Here is a 15613-nt window from a genome sequence, read left to right on the forward strand (position 1 = left end):
GTAGATTTCAAGCATAATTTATCATGAATGAGAAAAGAAAAACAGGAAGAAATGTTTTCTGTTGCTTGAAATAATTGAGGACAAGACGGTCTTTGAGAGTGTCGGTGGTATGTTGTTAGGGAAGGTTCAAGCAGTCTGGTAGTCCTCATTCTGACTTGTTGACGGGGCCTGGTGTGACTGGCATGGTGCTGCCTGTCCCCCATCTGTCCCCAGCCCTTGGCCGATGGCTTCAGGAAGACCCTCCCCCATGTGCCTGAGGAGTATTTTTTTCTCTTAGGTATTTTCTTTTAGGAGCAAACATTTCCTGTAAAGGGCCACTTAGTAGATATTTTTGGCTTTGTGGGCCACGTGGGCTTGGTCACGGCCATCCCATTCTGCCGCTGTGGCATGAACTCAGCCACGGACAACACCGAGGTGAGTGAGTGTGGCTGTGTGCCGATCAAACTTTATTTGTAAAACAGGCAGCAAGCTGAGTTAGGCTGGGTGCCATACTTTGCCCAGCCTGAGTGGGGAAGACTGCATCTGCACCCTCCCCAGACACACGTGTAGACAGACTCCCCGCTCCAAGGCTGAGCGACTTGCTCCCAGTGCGCCAGTGAGCCCGGGTAGGCGTGTGAGAGCTCTCCCCTCTCTCCAGGGTCCCAAGATCAGCCTTCTGCTGCTCTAGGCTGTGTGTCCCTCCTCTGCAGCATGGTCAAAACCCCAGCAAGGTCATGGTCTAGACTACAGGGAGCCCTGTCCTCTCCACGTCCAGCATGTACCGCACATTGTCCCTAACCAGAGCCCTGTCCTCCCATGTCACCAATGTGTTGCGCTTCTCTGTTCTACACATGTGGGCATCACGTGGCGGCATCAGGCCAGGCTCAGTGCCAACTAGAGGAACCGCTTTGCAACTTTCAGCAGAAAAGGTGTCGGAGGGCGCACATACAGAGCACTCCAGGAAATCATGTTGAGAAGTAGACTGCTCCAGGGGTGGGGACACAGTGTGGGAAAGTCAGAATAGGATTCAGGGAAGGGAACTGGAAGCAGCCACAATGAGGTGGAGTTGCAGTGCAAGGAGGCGTGGCAGTCTGGGCTCCACGTGGCCTAGACCATGACCTTGCTGTGTTGTCTGGGGCAAACTCCTGTCTCTCTTGGACAATGAATTCTCCCATCTGTAAAGTAAGGATAATTCTACCTAACTGCCAGAGTTGCTAAGAGACTTAAAATAGAAAACAAACATATGGTATGTCTGCCACACAGTGGATGCTTGGTAAATGGTAGCTGTAATGGTGGTGATGGTGGTGGTGATGGTGATGGTGGTGATGGTGGTGATGATGGTGATGATGGTGATGATGGTGATGATGATGCTGATGCTGATGGTGATGCTGATGGTGATGATGGTGGTGATGATGATGGTGGAGATGATGGTGGTGGTGATGATGATGGTGATGATGGTGGTGGTGATGATGATGGTGATGCTGATGGTGATGATGATGGTGCTGATGTTGGTGATGATGGTGGTGCTGATGGTGATGATGGTGATGCTGATGGTGATGGTGATGATGATGATGGTGATAATGATGATGGTGATGATGATGGTGCTGATGTTGGTGATGATGGTGATGGTGATGATGATGCTGATGGTGATGATGATGGTGGTGGTGATGATGATGATGGTGGTGATGATGGTGATGATGGTGATGATGATGGTGATGATGATGATGGTGATGATGATGCTGATGCTGATGGTGATGATCGTGATGATGATGGTGATGATGATGGTGCTGATGTTGGTGATGATGGTGATGCTGATGGTGATGATGATGATGGTGATGGTGGTGATGATGGTGGTGGTGATGATGCTGGTGATGATGGTGATGATGGTGATGATGATGGTGATGATGATGCTGATGCTGATGGTGATGCTGATGGTGATGATCGTGATGATGATGGTGATGATGATGGTGCTGATGTTGGTGATGATGGTGATGCTGATGGTGATGATGATGATGGTGATGGTGGTGATGATGGTGGTGGTGATGATGCTGCTGGTTATGATGATGGTGATGATGGTGCTGATGGTGATGATGGTGACGGTGGTGATGGTCCTGCTGCTGCTAATTTGCCTTGCCAAGCCTCTCCTTGTTAAATCTAAAAGCATCCAGGTTTATGGATTTGATGTGTGTGTTTTATCAATTTTAGGCAGGCCTCATCTGCACGCTTCTAATAAAATACACTGATCATAATATTCCCTTCTCTTATGAAATCAGCTAATTAGGGCTTTGATTGTAAGCAGCAAGTTGTGTCTAATCTGACAGGCCCCTCAGCTTCTTGCTGGCTTTTTCTGGAGACCCAGAGGGAGGGAAGCAGCCTGGAATTTGTTTTTCTGGCTCAGATAATGAAGGAAGGGAGGGAGTCTTAAATATCAAAGGTTACTAGGCCAGGCCAATTTGTGGGGAGGATGAGAAATAAGCCCTGCCTCTCATTCCAGGGAGACCCAAGCTAAGAAGAGACAGGCTGCATCTCTGTGGCCCTTCTGGTGTCAGCAGAGCACCGGTCAGCACGGTGGCTGCCTCCCCGGGGCCGTCATGGGGGGTCGTCATCCTCAGGGTCACTGGGGGTGTGTATGTCATGGAAGGAGGGCGTCCACATGGTCTTTCCCTTTTGATCCCCAGGGAGCCTTCAGTGGCTGCCATTGGTTGACATTCTCTCCTACGAGTCAGGAGATGGGTGCTTGGTCCTCGGCAGCTCAGCTAGTAAGTGGCAAAGCTGGGCTTCCAACCCGCCCTGTATTTCTTTGCCCCGAGGCTGCGGGGACACATTCCTGTGGCCCGTGGCTGGGGTGGGGACGGGGCTCCCCTGGGCCCAGGTCAGGCACAGGCGCCGTGGTCCACGGCATGGTCAGGTGTGGTCTTTAGGGCGCTGCTCTTCCAAGGGGCCGGGTTCCAGCCACTCTGGTGACACCCATCTTCCCACCTCCACCCTCTCTCTTCAGCAATGCTGGCATTTTACCTCTTCTTAGATCTCCGTCTGTCCGCACAGACGCGTGTCAGAGGATAGTTCAAACTGGAAGCGAGTTCCCGACTTACAATTTGGAGTACTTAGTAAATCACATCGGGGACATCGGCTCCATGCCATGGAGATGAAAGCACCGGGTGGGATGTGGAAATCCAGAATTTTTTAAACCCTGGCTCTGTCCTTGACAGGGCTGTTCTGGGCAAACCCATAACCTGCATCTGGTCGCGCCCTCTCTCGTCTCCTCCGTCTGCCCGTTTGCTTGTGTCCAGACCCCACTGACCTTCCCTGGCAGCTCCCACGAGCTTTCCCCACCTGCCACCCCGTCAGGCTTCCATCCCTCCCGCTGGGGGCAGTCGGCCACCCCCATGTGCCGCACATGCCCGTGGCCTACATTCTCTCCCATGGTGACCTCAGGCAGGCCCATCTGTGGCCTTTGATACATTGTACACACACGCTCACAGACACATGTGTACACACACCTGCACACATCTGCATACATGTGTGCCTGCACACACAGGCCTGCACACATGCGCACCTCCACACGTGTGTACACACATGCCCACACATGCCTGCCTCCATATGTGCATACTCAACAGAGCTGCACACACACATGCACACAGATATACACACACATGCACACACATGCCACACGCCTGCCCCATACGTGTATACTCACAGAGCTGCAGACACACATGCAGACACACATGCACATAACATACCCACACACGTGCATACACACATGCCCACACACACCTGTCCCCATACGTGCATACTCAGAGCTGCACACACACATGCACACACACATGCCCACACATGCCTGCCCCATACGTGCATACTCACAGAGCTGCACACACACATGCACACAGACATGCATGCACACACGCACATACACGCCTGCCCCCACATGCATACTCACAGAGCTGCACACACATGCATACACACATGCCCACACACATGCATACACACACGCACACACACGCCTGCCCCCATACGTGCAAACTCACAGAGCTGCACACACACATGCATGCACACACATGCATACACACATGCATGCACACATGCATACACATGCCTGCCCCCATACGTGCATACTCAGAGCTGCACATACACATGCATACACACACATGCATGCACACATGCATACACACGCCTGCCCCCATACGTGCATACTCAGAGCTGCACATACACATGCATACATACACATGCCCACACACATGCATACACATGCCCACACACGCCCACACACAGGCATACACACACGCACATACACGCCTGCCCCCATACGTGCATACAGAGCTGCACACACACATGCATACACACACAGGCCCACACACATGCATACACACACGCACATACACGCCTGCCCCCATATGTGCATACTCAGAGCTGCACACACACATGCCCACACATGCCTGCCCCATACGTGCATACTCACAGAGCTGCACACACATGCCCACACACATGCATACATACACACGCACACACATGCCCACACACGCCTGCCCCCATACGTGCATACTCACAGAGCTGCACACACACATGCACACACATGCCCACACACATGCATACACACACACATACACATGCACACACATGCATACACACGCCTGCCCCATACGTGCATACTCACAGAGCTGCACACACACCCGCACACATGTGCATACACACATTCCTACACACAAGTTCCCACAAACACTTCTGCACACACACGTGTACACGCATACACTTGCATACACGTTTGCACACACAAGGTATGATTGTTACCAAGCTGAGCAAACCATTTGCCCTTTACTTTTGAGATAGCCCTGGAACGTGATCTCATGTGGACTCTGATTAACAGGAGAGTGATGGACCATGTCTCAGGCTTGGTTAATATTGACTCACAATCTTCCCTTGGTGGGAGGGGGCCCCTGACTGGGTCCCACCTGGCAGGGCATGAATGGCGGTACCTGGTGAGGATTTATTCTCGTGTTTATGATGGGACTTTCCAGCGAGCATCCTCGTTGGGCCGTGCAGAGCATTTGTAAGAGATTGCAGAGGCGGGGGTCTTGCAGGGCTCTGGAGTCCTGGTTCCAACTGGCCAGGTCACTCCCGCTCGGAACTGGCAGCTGCCGGTGCTTACGGTTTGTTCATTCATCCCCTTGAGGCTTTTCAAACATAAATGGAGTTATGCTGTATTATTGTTATGAGACTCTCTACTTGGAAAGTCTGTGTTTTCTACCTGGAAGTTCTTGGTGTATTTCTTTACAGGTTTGTGGATCTACCTGTTTTTTTCCTACAACTTTCTAGGTGAAGAATGTTCTAGAATGCATTCCCACTGTCCCTTATTTTAGAACATTTATGCTGCCTCCGGGTTTTCTCTTTTTTGTTGTGTTTTCCTTCCGGTATTTTTCCTGTTATATATTTTATACACACACGCAAGACGTTCTATAGGGCAGTCTTAAAGAGTCGAATTGTTTGGCCATGGGATGCACGGATTAGACACTTGTGTAGATTCTGCCAAGTCATCCAAAGTGTTTGCAAAAGTTAAGCCTCACCTCATAGGGTGCGGGGCCGCTCGCCCTCCTCCTCACCACTCCGATGAGCAGAGGGGCCCCCTGGGGACCTTCCCCGGGCACGTCCCCAGTCCCCTGGGAGCCGAGCCTCTGAGCCTGTTCCTTTGGAGCCTGTCTGTGTTGCCGACCCACAAACCGCTTTCTCTCTTTCCGCCTGCAGGATAGCTGTGCCAGAGTGCTGCTCTTCCGGGGCGGGAACAAGGAACAGAAGAACCACAACAGCCAGACTCCGTTCCAGGTGGGGGGCTCGCAGAGCCAGCATCCCCTGCGTGTGCGCGGTCGCGGGAGGCCACGCGGGGTTCCGCGTGGACCCGTGTGTTGGACGTGAGGCGGGCCCGTCTCACCGGGGACGTCGCCTGCGTTTGGAGGCTGTGTGCTCCTGGCGCCATCCCTTCTTCGTGCTGGAGCTGCTGACACATTTCAGTCAGTTGTTCCCTGCAGCGACTCGTCTTTGTGGGGTGTTGGAGAAGGCAGCTCTGGAAAAGCCTTCATGAGTCTGTTTTGGGGTGGCGGCCTGTCATCTCTGGCACCCCCATGGGGCCTGTGGTCCCTGAGTGGAGGGGAGCAACCCTGGACCAGTGTCGGTCGGCAAGGTGCTCCACGGCGGGCGGGGTGGGGGGGGGTGCAAAGCTGCCGTCCTAATTATGTTTAAATTGTGGTAGAATGCATATCACACAACGTTGACCATTTCGACCACTTCCAAGGGTGCATTTCAGTGGCCGTAAGAACATTCCCGATGTTGTGCAAGCATCACTACTGTGTGAATTGCCTCACCCCCAAACAAAACCCTGCGCCCCCCCACTCATCAGCCATTGCTCCCCACTCTCCCCCACCCCCGAGGCCCCTGCAACCACTGATCCACTGTCTGTCTGTGGCTTTGCCTGTTCTGCGGGCATTTCATGGAAAAGGAACCGCACCACATGTGACCTTCAGTGTCCAGCTGCTTTCTCTCAGCAGATCAGTTTCAAGGGTTGTCCATGTGGTGGCACGTGCCAGGGCTCCGTCCCTCTTGACCGAGTAAAATCCCATCACGCGGACACGGGGCTCATCTGATTTCGATGCAGCTGACCGGATGGTTTAGGGTGGAAACGAATTTTTTTTTTTTGGCTGATGCGTTAAGTTATGGCAAACACTGTCCGCTAATCTCCACTTGACTGAAAATCTAAGTGACTGTCATTTTTATTTGGAAGTAATTTTTGCATCTTCTTGAGCCAAGAGAGATCTTTAATTCAGAACTGACACACATGGATGGTTTTCCTAATACTCTTCTGAGGCATTACTAATAAGTACACGTTTGATGTCTTGAAAATGAACCAGTTTAATTGAAACACTGGGCAGAACATCTTATAACCACCATTAAAAGTTCACTTAGTTCGCTCATTGCAGTGGGCCTGGATTGTGGTTTTGAATCTCATGGCTTTCAGGTGGTTAGAGCAAAATGGGAATATTTCGCAGAGGTGACTTTCTGGTTTGTTCATGGGTCTAGAAAGACTGCGGTTACTCTCTGGGAAAATGTCTTCTTGCCAGTGGTGATTAGAGGGAGCCGTGGCACCATCCACTTCTTTGTGGCCACGTCTGCCCCTTTGGGCTTTGCTGTGGCTTGGTGGTAGTCTTTGTTTAAAGATTTCCTTTGCCACCAAATTATGCATGTCGTTGACCCTCTTTTTTTTTTTTTTTAAGTCAAAACATTGTTTAAATTGCTTAAAAAGGACAGCTGATGCCTTTGATCCTTGGGTAATGCAAAAGAGCCCTTTCTGGCTCTCTGGGGCAATGCCTTGTGACCGCCACCTGGCGCTCCAGGGACACAGCCTTGCAGGGCATCCGGGACAGATAGCACATAGGTGGCCTCCCTGTTGGTCCGTCCTGCTAAACCGTCACCCCAGGCAGTGATCCCCTGGCACGGGGCAGTCCTACGGGAGTCCTGGCAGGATGCCTTGTACACGCTCCCAGCCCACTCCAGTGCAAGGCGGTCTGTCCTAAGTGCCCAAATGGTTCTGGAAGACGGTTATGCAAAATGCAGTTGAATGATAGGACTTTGTGCCCTGCGAAGGTTGCTTATGGAACAGGTGGGATCAGAGCCTGGGGTGCCTGCTCTGCATGCCCGGATGCACTCCACTGACTTGGGGACTGGTTCCGTCCCTCTCATCTCCCGCCTTCTCGTGCTGCAATGATACGGAGATGTGATCCAGCCCGCGGATCCCCACCTGCGAAGTGCCCGGCTCTCATTCTCGTCACAGCGCCCGCCTCCCGGTTATGGAAGAAGAGTTCCTTCCCGTTGAGTGTGTGGGGGAATGATGGCTTGCTGTGCTGTTTAAGGGGATCAGAAGTGCTCCGTGCAAAACGCTCATGATCCTCGGCTGCTGTTCTAAGAAATCTTGGACCGTTTCACGAGTTCATCTGGCCAAACATTTGCTTAATGATTTCATCCAAATGCTGAAGCAGCAGCATCAGCAACACTTCGGGACTTGAGAGAAAATGCAAATACGCAGCCCCCAGCCTCCCAGTCCCACTGAGTCAGAAGCTCAAGGGCAGGGCTTTGTGCTCTGGGTTTTGAGAAGCCGCCTAGAAATCCTGGTGCCTGCAGGGGCTTGAGAATCCCAGAGAGATGATTTTTAAGGAGAAGTGGGGGAGGAGGAGAAGCTCTTACATTGTTACTTGGGTGTGTATTAGGCAGGGATGCTGATGGCGGGGATTGCCTCGGTCAGCTCACCGGCCACAGCAGAAAACCACAGGCCGCGCGGAGTAAACAACAGACGTTTATTTCTCGAAATTTTGGAGGCCAGAAGTGTAAGGTCAGGGAGCCAACAAATGTAGTTTCTGGTGAGGCCTGTCTTCGTGGCTAATAGATGGTGAACTACTCACTGGCCTTTCCTCTGTGCACACGGTGGTGGGGGGGGTGTTTTCTGCTGTCCCATCCTCTCCTGGTAGAAACAATTCCATCTGTTGGGGCCCCACCCGTATGACCCTATGTAACCGTAATCACCTCCCTAAAAGCCCTATCTCCAAATACCAACGTATTGGGGGTTACAATTTCACCATTTGAATTTGGTGGGGGGAGGGGGGACAAATTCAACCTATAAAGTGATGATGGTGATGGTGGTGATAGTGAAGAAAATGAAGGTGATGGTGGTGGTGATGATGATGAATCTTTCCTGGCGCACAGAATTTTAAAGCTCACAAATGTTCTTCTGAATGTTCTCATTTGATGTTCGACAACCCAGTGAGGTAGGCATTTTTATTCCTAATTTACAGGCAAAATGGAATTCTAGAGAGATGGATGCATGGGAATGCAAAATAAGTTAGTGGCCGAGTCTGTGGTCTCCAGGCCTCCTGACCTCCTGTCCAGCGCTCTGGGGTCTGGAGTGAAGGAGACACTTCCCTCTTACAGGTACCATGTCTTGCATCCTGGCATGGAGTGAACGACATCAGGGATCCTTTGTGCTTTGGATTGCTCAGTCAAGGGAACAAAGAAAAAAACCAAATGTATCTTGATTGTGAAATTAGAGAGGAAAGAAGTCTGAAGGCGTAGAAAGTCTGTGTGAAGGTGGAGTGCAGGCAGCCAGGGAGAGAGAACAGCGTGGTGGCTGGTTTGCTGGGCGAGCTTGGCGAGGCGCACCCAGCCATCTAATCGGACCCTAGTGTGTGTGGGGGGGGGGCTGTGAAGGTGTCTTGCAGATGCGGTTAACGTCTACAGCCAGGGGACTTAGAGTAAAGGAGGTTAACCCTCCCTAGTAATGTGGATGGCTCTCCTCTAATCAGTGGGAAGCCTTAAAAAAAAAACAACAAAAAAAAAACACGTTTCCCAGGGAAGACAAAATTCGGGCTCAAGACTGTAATATAGAAAGCCTGCCCAAGGGGCGCCTGGGGGGCTCAGTCGTTAAGTGTCTGCCTTCGGCTCAGGTCATGATCGCAGGGTCCTGGGATCGAGCCCCGCATCGGGCTCCCTGCTCGGCGGGGAGCCTGCTTCTCCCTCTCCCCCTCCCCCTGCTTGTGTTCCCTCTCTCGCTGTGTCTCTCTCTGTCAAATAAATAAATAAATCTTTAAAAAAAAAAAAAAAGAAAGAAAGCCTGCCCGAGTTCCCAGCTTGCCGGCCTGTCCTACAAATTGTGGACTTGCCAGCCCCCACAGTCGCACAGGCTAGTTCCTTAAAATAGTATCTTAATTGTGTATACACACACACACACACACACACACACGCGTGTCCTGCTGGTCTGTTCCCCGCAGACCTCGGGCTGACACTCAGGCGAATGATGAATCCTTCCTCCCCCCCGAGAGGGGCTTCCGTGGTGTCTTCAGCACCCGGCGTGCGTGCGGGGAGAGGCGGCCTTTCTCCCCACGTGTGTCACGGTTGTCTTGTCCCCCACCATGTTCAGCAGCTGCCGCTCAGACGTCTAGATGCAGAGAAGCGCGGGGGATGGGGAGAAGGGGACATGGAGGGAGAGGCCTTCCGGAGGGCTGGTGTCCGGTGCTCATGGGAGGAAGTGGGAGGGCGGTGTGGGCGGGACTGGGGAAGGTGGTGCACAGTGGCCGTGGCGTGGCCTGCCTTTCAGTGGGCGCAGCTCTCTGCCCCGCCCGCCACGGAGCCTTCCTCCTGGGGCTCCTCCCACGGCTCGTGCTCCCGCTGGACCCCGTGTTCCTCCTCAACCACCACGCTGGACATACAAGCAGGAGAAAGGCCAAAGCAGGAAACGAGGAAGTGAGTTTTAAATCCCAGGGCTGTGGCTGCCCCGGGGGCAGATCCCCATAAGTTCCATCCCGATGGCTCTGTGTCTTCAAGCTCTTCGCTCTGTGATTCACTCGATGGTTCCGGCCTGTGGCCTTGCATGGCCCCTGGGGGAGCCCTGAGCTCATGAAAGTGACCTTGTTTCTTTTCTGAAGCCGAGGCTGTCGTCCTTCAGACCCCGCGTCTCGTGTACCTGGCATGGAGCTCCCATCGAGCTCACTCATTCCACGGTGTAGACAGGGGTGGATCCGTCCTTCAGTTCGAGACGGTGTGATGAGCACCCTGCTGAAGACCGCGTGCTGTCTGTGCTGATCGTGCTCTCACTGAAGCAGCTGCTTCTGGGCTGGGGGCCGGGCCGGCGACAAAGGCAGTCTGACGTTGTAGGCACGTCTGGTCTGGTTTTGCACGTTCTCTGGGAAACTGCGTAAACACACGCAGAGGGAACCTCTGTTCCTGGTTCCCTCCGGGCACTTTTCTGAATCTGTTTCTTTGTTGAGCGACTCAACACACAAATTGCTCGCTGGTGGCTCGTGTCATTGAAATCCATGCGGATTTTAGAGCAGGGTCCAGACAGTTTCATTTCTCCATGACCTCACGCTCCGTGCTGACGTTGTGAGCCTGGGCCCGGTCCCAGGATCTCTCCCGTTGTGCCGTCTTCCATGCTGTAAGTGATGGGAGTGGACATGGGGAGGTTGCAAAGTTAGCGTAAGACGGCATTAAATGCACACTCATACAGACACACAGAGGGGCCACGTGACCACGGAGGCAGTGCTGAGGGGCCCAGACACAGCCCCGGGGACTCCTGGAGCCCCCAGCAGCTGGGGGAGCAGGAAGGTCCCTCCCCAGCACCTCTGGAGCGAGCTCACCACTGCCCACACTTGGGTTTCAGACTTCTGGCCTCCAGGTGGGGGAAGGATCAGTTCCTGTTGCTGTGAGCCACTCGCCCCGGGACCCTCAGGCAGCCCCTTCCAAACCTTTGCAATGGGGATAATTACAGCAGTTAAGGGGTGTAGGGGGTGGGGATCAGGACTCCGCGGGGGAGGCCTGACGGTTCTGTGGGTGTGGCCTGCTGTCATCAGCAGCGCGGAACAGGCTGGCCTGGGAGCCAGGGAGCAGGGCTGGAGCCGCAGCCGAGGGTCGCGGGAGACATGCCCGGGGATGCCACACCTGGGGACGTCGGACGCTCGAGGCTTCCCTCTCATTCCTCACCCCCACTGCGCATGTTCTGGGGGAAGCAGCGCTGGGACCCTTGAAGATGATGGCGGGTTTGTCGGTTTCGTCTCAGCCCTGGCCGTGGTGAGCGGTGAAAAATTTTATATTTTTCTGTCCAACCAGATTCTGTTTTTGTCTTTTCTTCTTGCGGTGTGTCTGTCCGGCGCGTTCAACAGTAGCTCACCGAGGCAGGACCTGGGTGCCGTGGGTACCTGCCTCCCACCTTGTGACCCGCTGACCCTCTGGCAGGCACACAGGACACCTGCTCTCACTTACCCTGGGGCTGGAATCAGCTACTGTTTGATCTCACCCCAGAGCTTTTGACTGTGGCCTGCCCAGGGTTTTTAAAAAATGAAATTCTTTGCCAACATTTAAATATCCAGGAATTTCAGACTTTCAGCTTCCCTTGAAAAATTAGGAAAGGCAGCCTTTGTGCGAGTTGGCATTTGAGTTGGATTGGGGACCCCAGGCCTACCCCTTGGGGAAGGTGTAGGCTTTCCATCTGCCACGGCCCCCCGCACCCCTCCCTGCTCACCCTGGCCCAACTTGTCCACTCTGTGGCCTGGCTGGTCTCCCCCCTCCACGCCCTGCAGCCTGTCACCCCTGCGTAGGATGAGGAGTTGGGCAAGCCATTCGTTTACATATACTTTCTTTTTAAGTTTTTCTGTAAGTCTTATCTGGGATTCAGACTCTGTGTTCCATAGAAACAAGCACGTGGAAGTTGTGTTTCTGGATTAGGGTCTAGGGACCTGGGTAACTAGAAATGTTTGGGTGGAACACTGTGCATATCTGTGATGAGACTAATGGGGTTTCAAGTTCATTATTTCAAGCAGCACACAGAGTTCTCCGTAAGAGCCACACTCTGTTTTGGGTGCTGGGGAAACACGTCGGTGAGGAACACAACACCCCTATTCTCGCGGGGTACACGCCAGCCAGACTGATAATTCATAAGGAAAGAGATAAACACGTAACAGGTCAGGGTTGGTGAATAACCTGAAGGACAGTGAAGCAGGGAGAGGGGTGGAGAGAAATGGGGGAGGGTCTTTCATGACGGGAACCTCACATGGCCTTGGACACTGAGCAGAGACGGAGGAAAAGGCAGGGAGAAAGTGGGCCATGCACATCCCTGGGGGGAGCCTTCCAGGGTCTGGAACCGGCACATGCAAAGGCCCTGGGGTCAGAGTGTGCCTGGTGTGTTTGAAGAGCAGCAAGGAAACCCGTGGGCCGGGAGTCAGGGATGGGCGCCCCTGAGAATGCACCACAGGCACCTGGCGGGAGGACAAGGGGGCCCAGCCTCCTGCCCAGGGGACACTCAGCCAAGGCCAGGGTGGGGCCCAGAGGGGTCTGTCAGCAGGTGCCGCTCTCCCTTAGCTGAGAGAGGCTCGTGAGCACCTTCGGCCAGTTTGTAAACACGCAGGAGACATGGTCAGCAGTCCTCAGCACCAGGAAGTGGAGAAGAAGGAGGTCAAGAGAATTAGGGAACTGAGAAGCAGATGGGCACATGACAAGTGCCCTGATAGTGCGGGGAAAACCCCCCCACCTGCCTTCAGTGGAAAGAGCTGGGGGCCAGCCAGATCTCATGGAGGCCAGGCTCCGCCATGTTGAGGATGCAGATGGGGCTGGAACTGGGAGCACTGGTTAAATGTGCCGTGACCTGCCAGGCCCGTATGACCCGGCTTGTGGGGATCTCACCGGCCTCACACCTCCTGAGTCCCTCTCCTGGCTTGCTCTCTCTGCTCCAGATGCCCGGACATCCGGCTTTTTCTCATGCACACCAAACACGTTCCTGCCCGAGGGCCTTTGCACTTGCTGTCACCCCTGGGCATGGAACCCTTACCCTGAGTGTGCCGTGATTCATCCCCGCCGTGAACGCAGCCTGTGGGGCCTCCTGCTGGCCAGAGCAGCCCATCCCCAGAGCCTCCATTCTGTGGGCAGGTGCTTCTGATGGAAACTGGGGCTGGCTCGAAACCCCAACAGGAAAGGGAGACACTCAACAAGCAGGAATCGAGATGCTGGACAGAACCTGAGAAACTCAGAGCCCAGAAGGGAACTTAAAGACTACATACACCATCCTCAGTGCAAGAAGGGAGGAGACCGCGTGTGTGCCGTGGGGCGTTCGAGGGGCTCTTGGAAGTTATTAATGACATAGCCGACCTCTGACAGCTGCAGCCTGAGGAGATGGGCAAGAGAAATTCAAGGAGTCACCACCACCTGCGCCCAACATCTGAATGATGGAATTTCCAGAGGAAGCAGGAAAAAGAGAAGAAATTAGCAGAGAGGTTATTCGAGACAAAGCCACCCACCAGGACACAAGATGCCCGATCAAAAAGGCCCCTGACTTTCCAGGATGACACGGGAACCAAGGCCACGGCCAGGACAGGGCTCACGAGAGCCCAGAACTTTGGGAATAAAAATAAAAACATGATTCTTAAGTCTCAAGAGAGAAAAGCCAGTTTCCTCATCAAAGATCGGGGGTCAGGGGCACCTGGGTGGCTCAGTCGTTAAGCGTCTGCTTCGGCTCCGGTCATGATCCCAGGGTCCTGGGATCGAGCCCCGCATCGGGCTCCCTGCTCGGCGGGAAGCCTGCTTCTCCCTCTCCCTTTCCCCCTGCTTGTGTTCCCTCTCTCGCTGTGTCAAATAAATAAATAAAATCTTAAAAAAACCCCAAAAGATTGGGGGGCAAACATTCCAGCAGCAGCACGGGAAGCTCGTCCACCTCGAATTGAGTCCTTCCTCTGAAACTCTGAGGGAAGAGCCCTGTGAGCCCCTATTCCAGGAACCCTTGCGAGCCTCCCGTGCACGCGGCTGGAGGATGCGCCCCCCCAACCCCGGCCTGGCGCGAGCCTGGAGCACCAGCCTGGTGGGTGCCGAGGGGTGGGCGGCGCCAGGACAGGTGGCACCTGGACACAAAGGACACGGGTGGCCCCGTGTGTTTGCCCTGGAGGGGACACGTGCTCTGTTCAAGTGACACCTCTGTCAGAACGTGGGGATGAATTAATTACAGGTACCCCGAAAAGCAGATGTTAAAACACGGCTATTACTCAAGGGAAATGCAGTCCTAGTTGGCTGGCTCTCGGCCTGCAGATGAGGTGTAGACGGTCATGGTGAACCGTGGGCCTGGGCGTGGCTGGGGCACTTGCTGCCAGCGCTGAGTCGCACAGAATGGGCAGCTTCGCCTCAGACGTTTACCCTCACAGTTCTGGAGGCCGGAGGCCCGAGATCCCGGTGCCAGCCCATTCGGTGGCTGCCGAGGGCCCGCCTCCTGGCTCCCGGACGCCGTGTCCTCTCGTGGCCTTGCCTCCACGTGTGCGTGCGGGACCGAGAGTTCTGCCCCTCCTCCTCTCACCAGGGCACAGATCCCGTTGCGGGGCCCACCCTCATGACCTCATCCGACCCTGCCCTCCTCCCAAAGGCCCCACCTCCGAGTGCCATCCGTGGGGGGTGCACTTCAACACGGCAATTTGGGGGAAATTTGTCTCCAGCTTCTGGGGCTCCAGGGGGCCCTGAGGTGTGGCCGTGCCCCTCCAGCCGCCGCCTCCGTGCTCACGGGGCCCCTCCTCTGTATTCAATTCTCCTTCTGCCTCTTTCTTCTAAGGACATCTGTGGTTATGTTTAGGCCCCTCCCGGACAACCCTGGACAGTGTCCCCATCTCAGGATCATCAACTTCATCACGTCTGCAGACACCCTTCTTGGCCACATAAGGTCATGTATTCACAGGCTCCAAGGGATTCAGTTGTGATGTCTTTTGGGGGCAGTTATTCTGCCCACCCTAAGAGGGAAGGACAGTAGCCAAGCAGAGGAGAGGGTTCTGGATAGGGGTTCACCATTCGCTCTGCCTGGAGCCTCCCTCCCCCACCCCGCTTGGCTGGTCCTGTTCACTGCTGTCCCTCTGGGAAGCTCAAGGCCCCTCCCTGAAGGGGGTGTTCAGAGGATACCCTCACCCCACATCATCCTGGTCTCCCGGGGTCTCCATCTGTCTCACCTAACCTTTGTTTCTGTTACCCCTTGAGGTACTGTGAGTGTTAGTTTTAGGGACATGCCCTTCCTTGGGGAGGGAATGCTCTTCCAACCAAACCCCAGAGCAGTAACTACATGGATGACATTCATGAAGTTCACCTGCCT

General features: G+C 54.2%; 1 protein-coding gene across 1 annotated transcript in view; it reads left to right on the forward strand.

The window, feature by feature from the left end:
- SHANK2 (SH3 and multiple ankyrin repeat domains 2) overlaps nucleotides 1–15613 on the forward strand; it is a 500779-nt gene that overhangs the window by 129483 nt on the left and 355683 nt on the right. Inside the window, exon 10 of the mRNA XM_064576041.1 lies at nucleotides 5716–5793. Within this exon, the coding sequence (XP_064432111.1) occupies nucleotides 5716–5793 (78 nt within the window). The remainder of the gene's footprint in view (nucleotides 1–5715; nucleotides 5794–15613) is intronic.

The sequence above is a fragment of the Mirounga angustirostris genome, unplaced genomic scaffold (assembly GCF_029215605.1).
Source record: "Mirounga angustirostris isolate CCGP_5_RB_7025 unplaced genomic scaffold, mMirAng1.0.hap1 SCAF_13, whole genome shotgun sequence".
Taxonomy (NCBI): Eukaryota; Metazoa; Chordata; class Mammalia; order Carnivora; family Phocidae; genus Mirounga; species Mirounga angustirostris.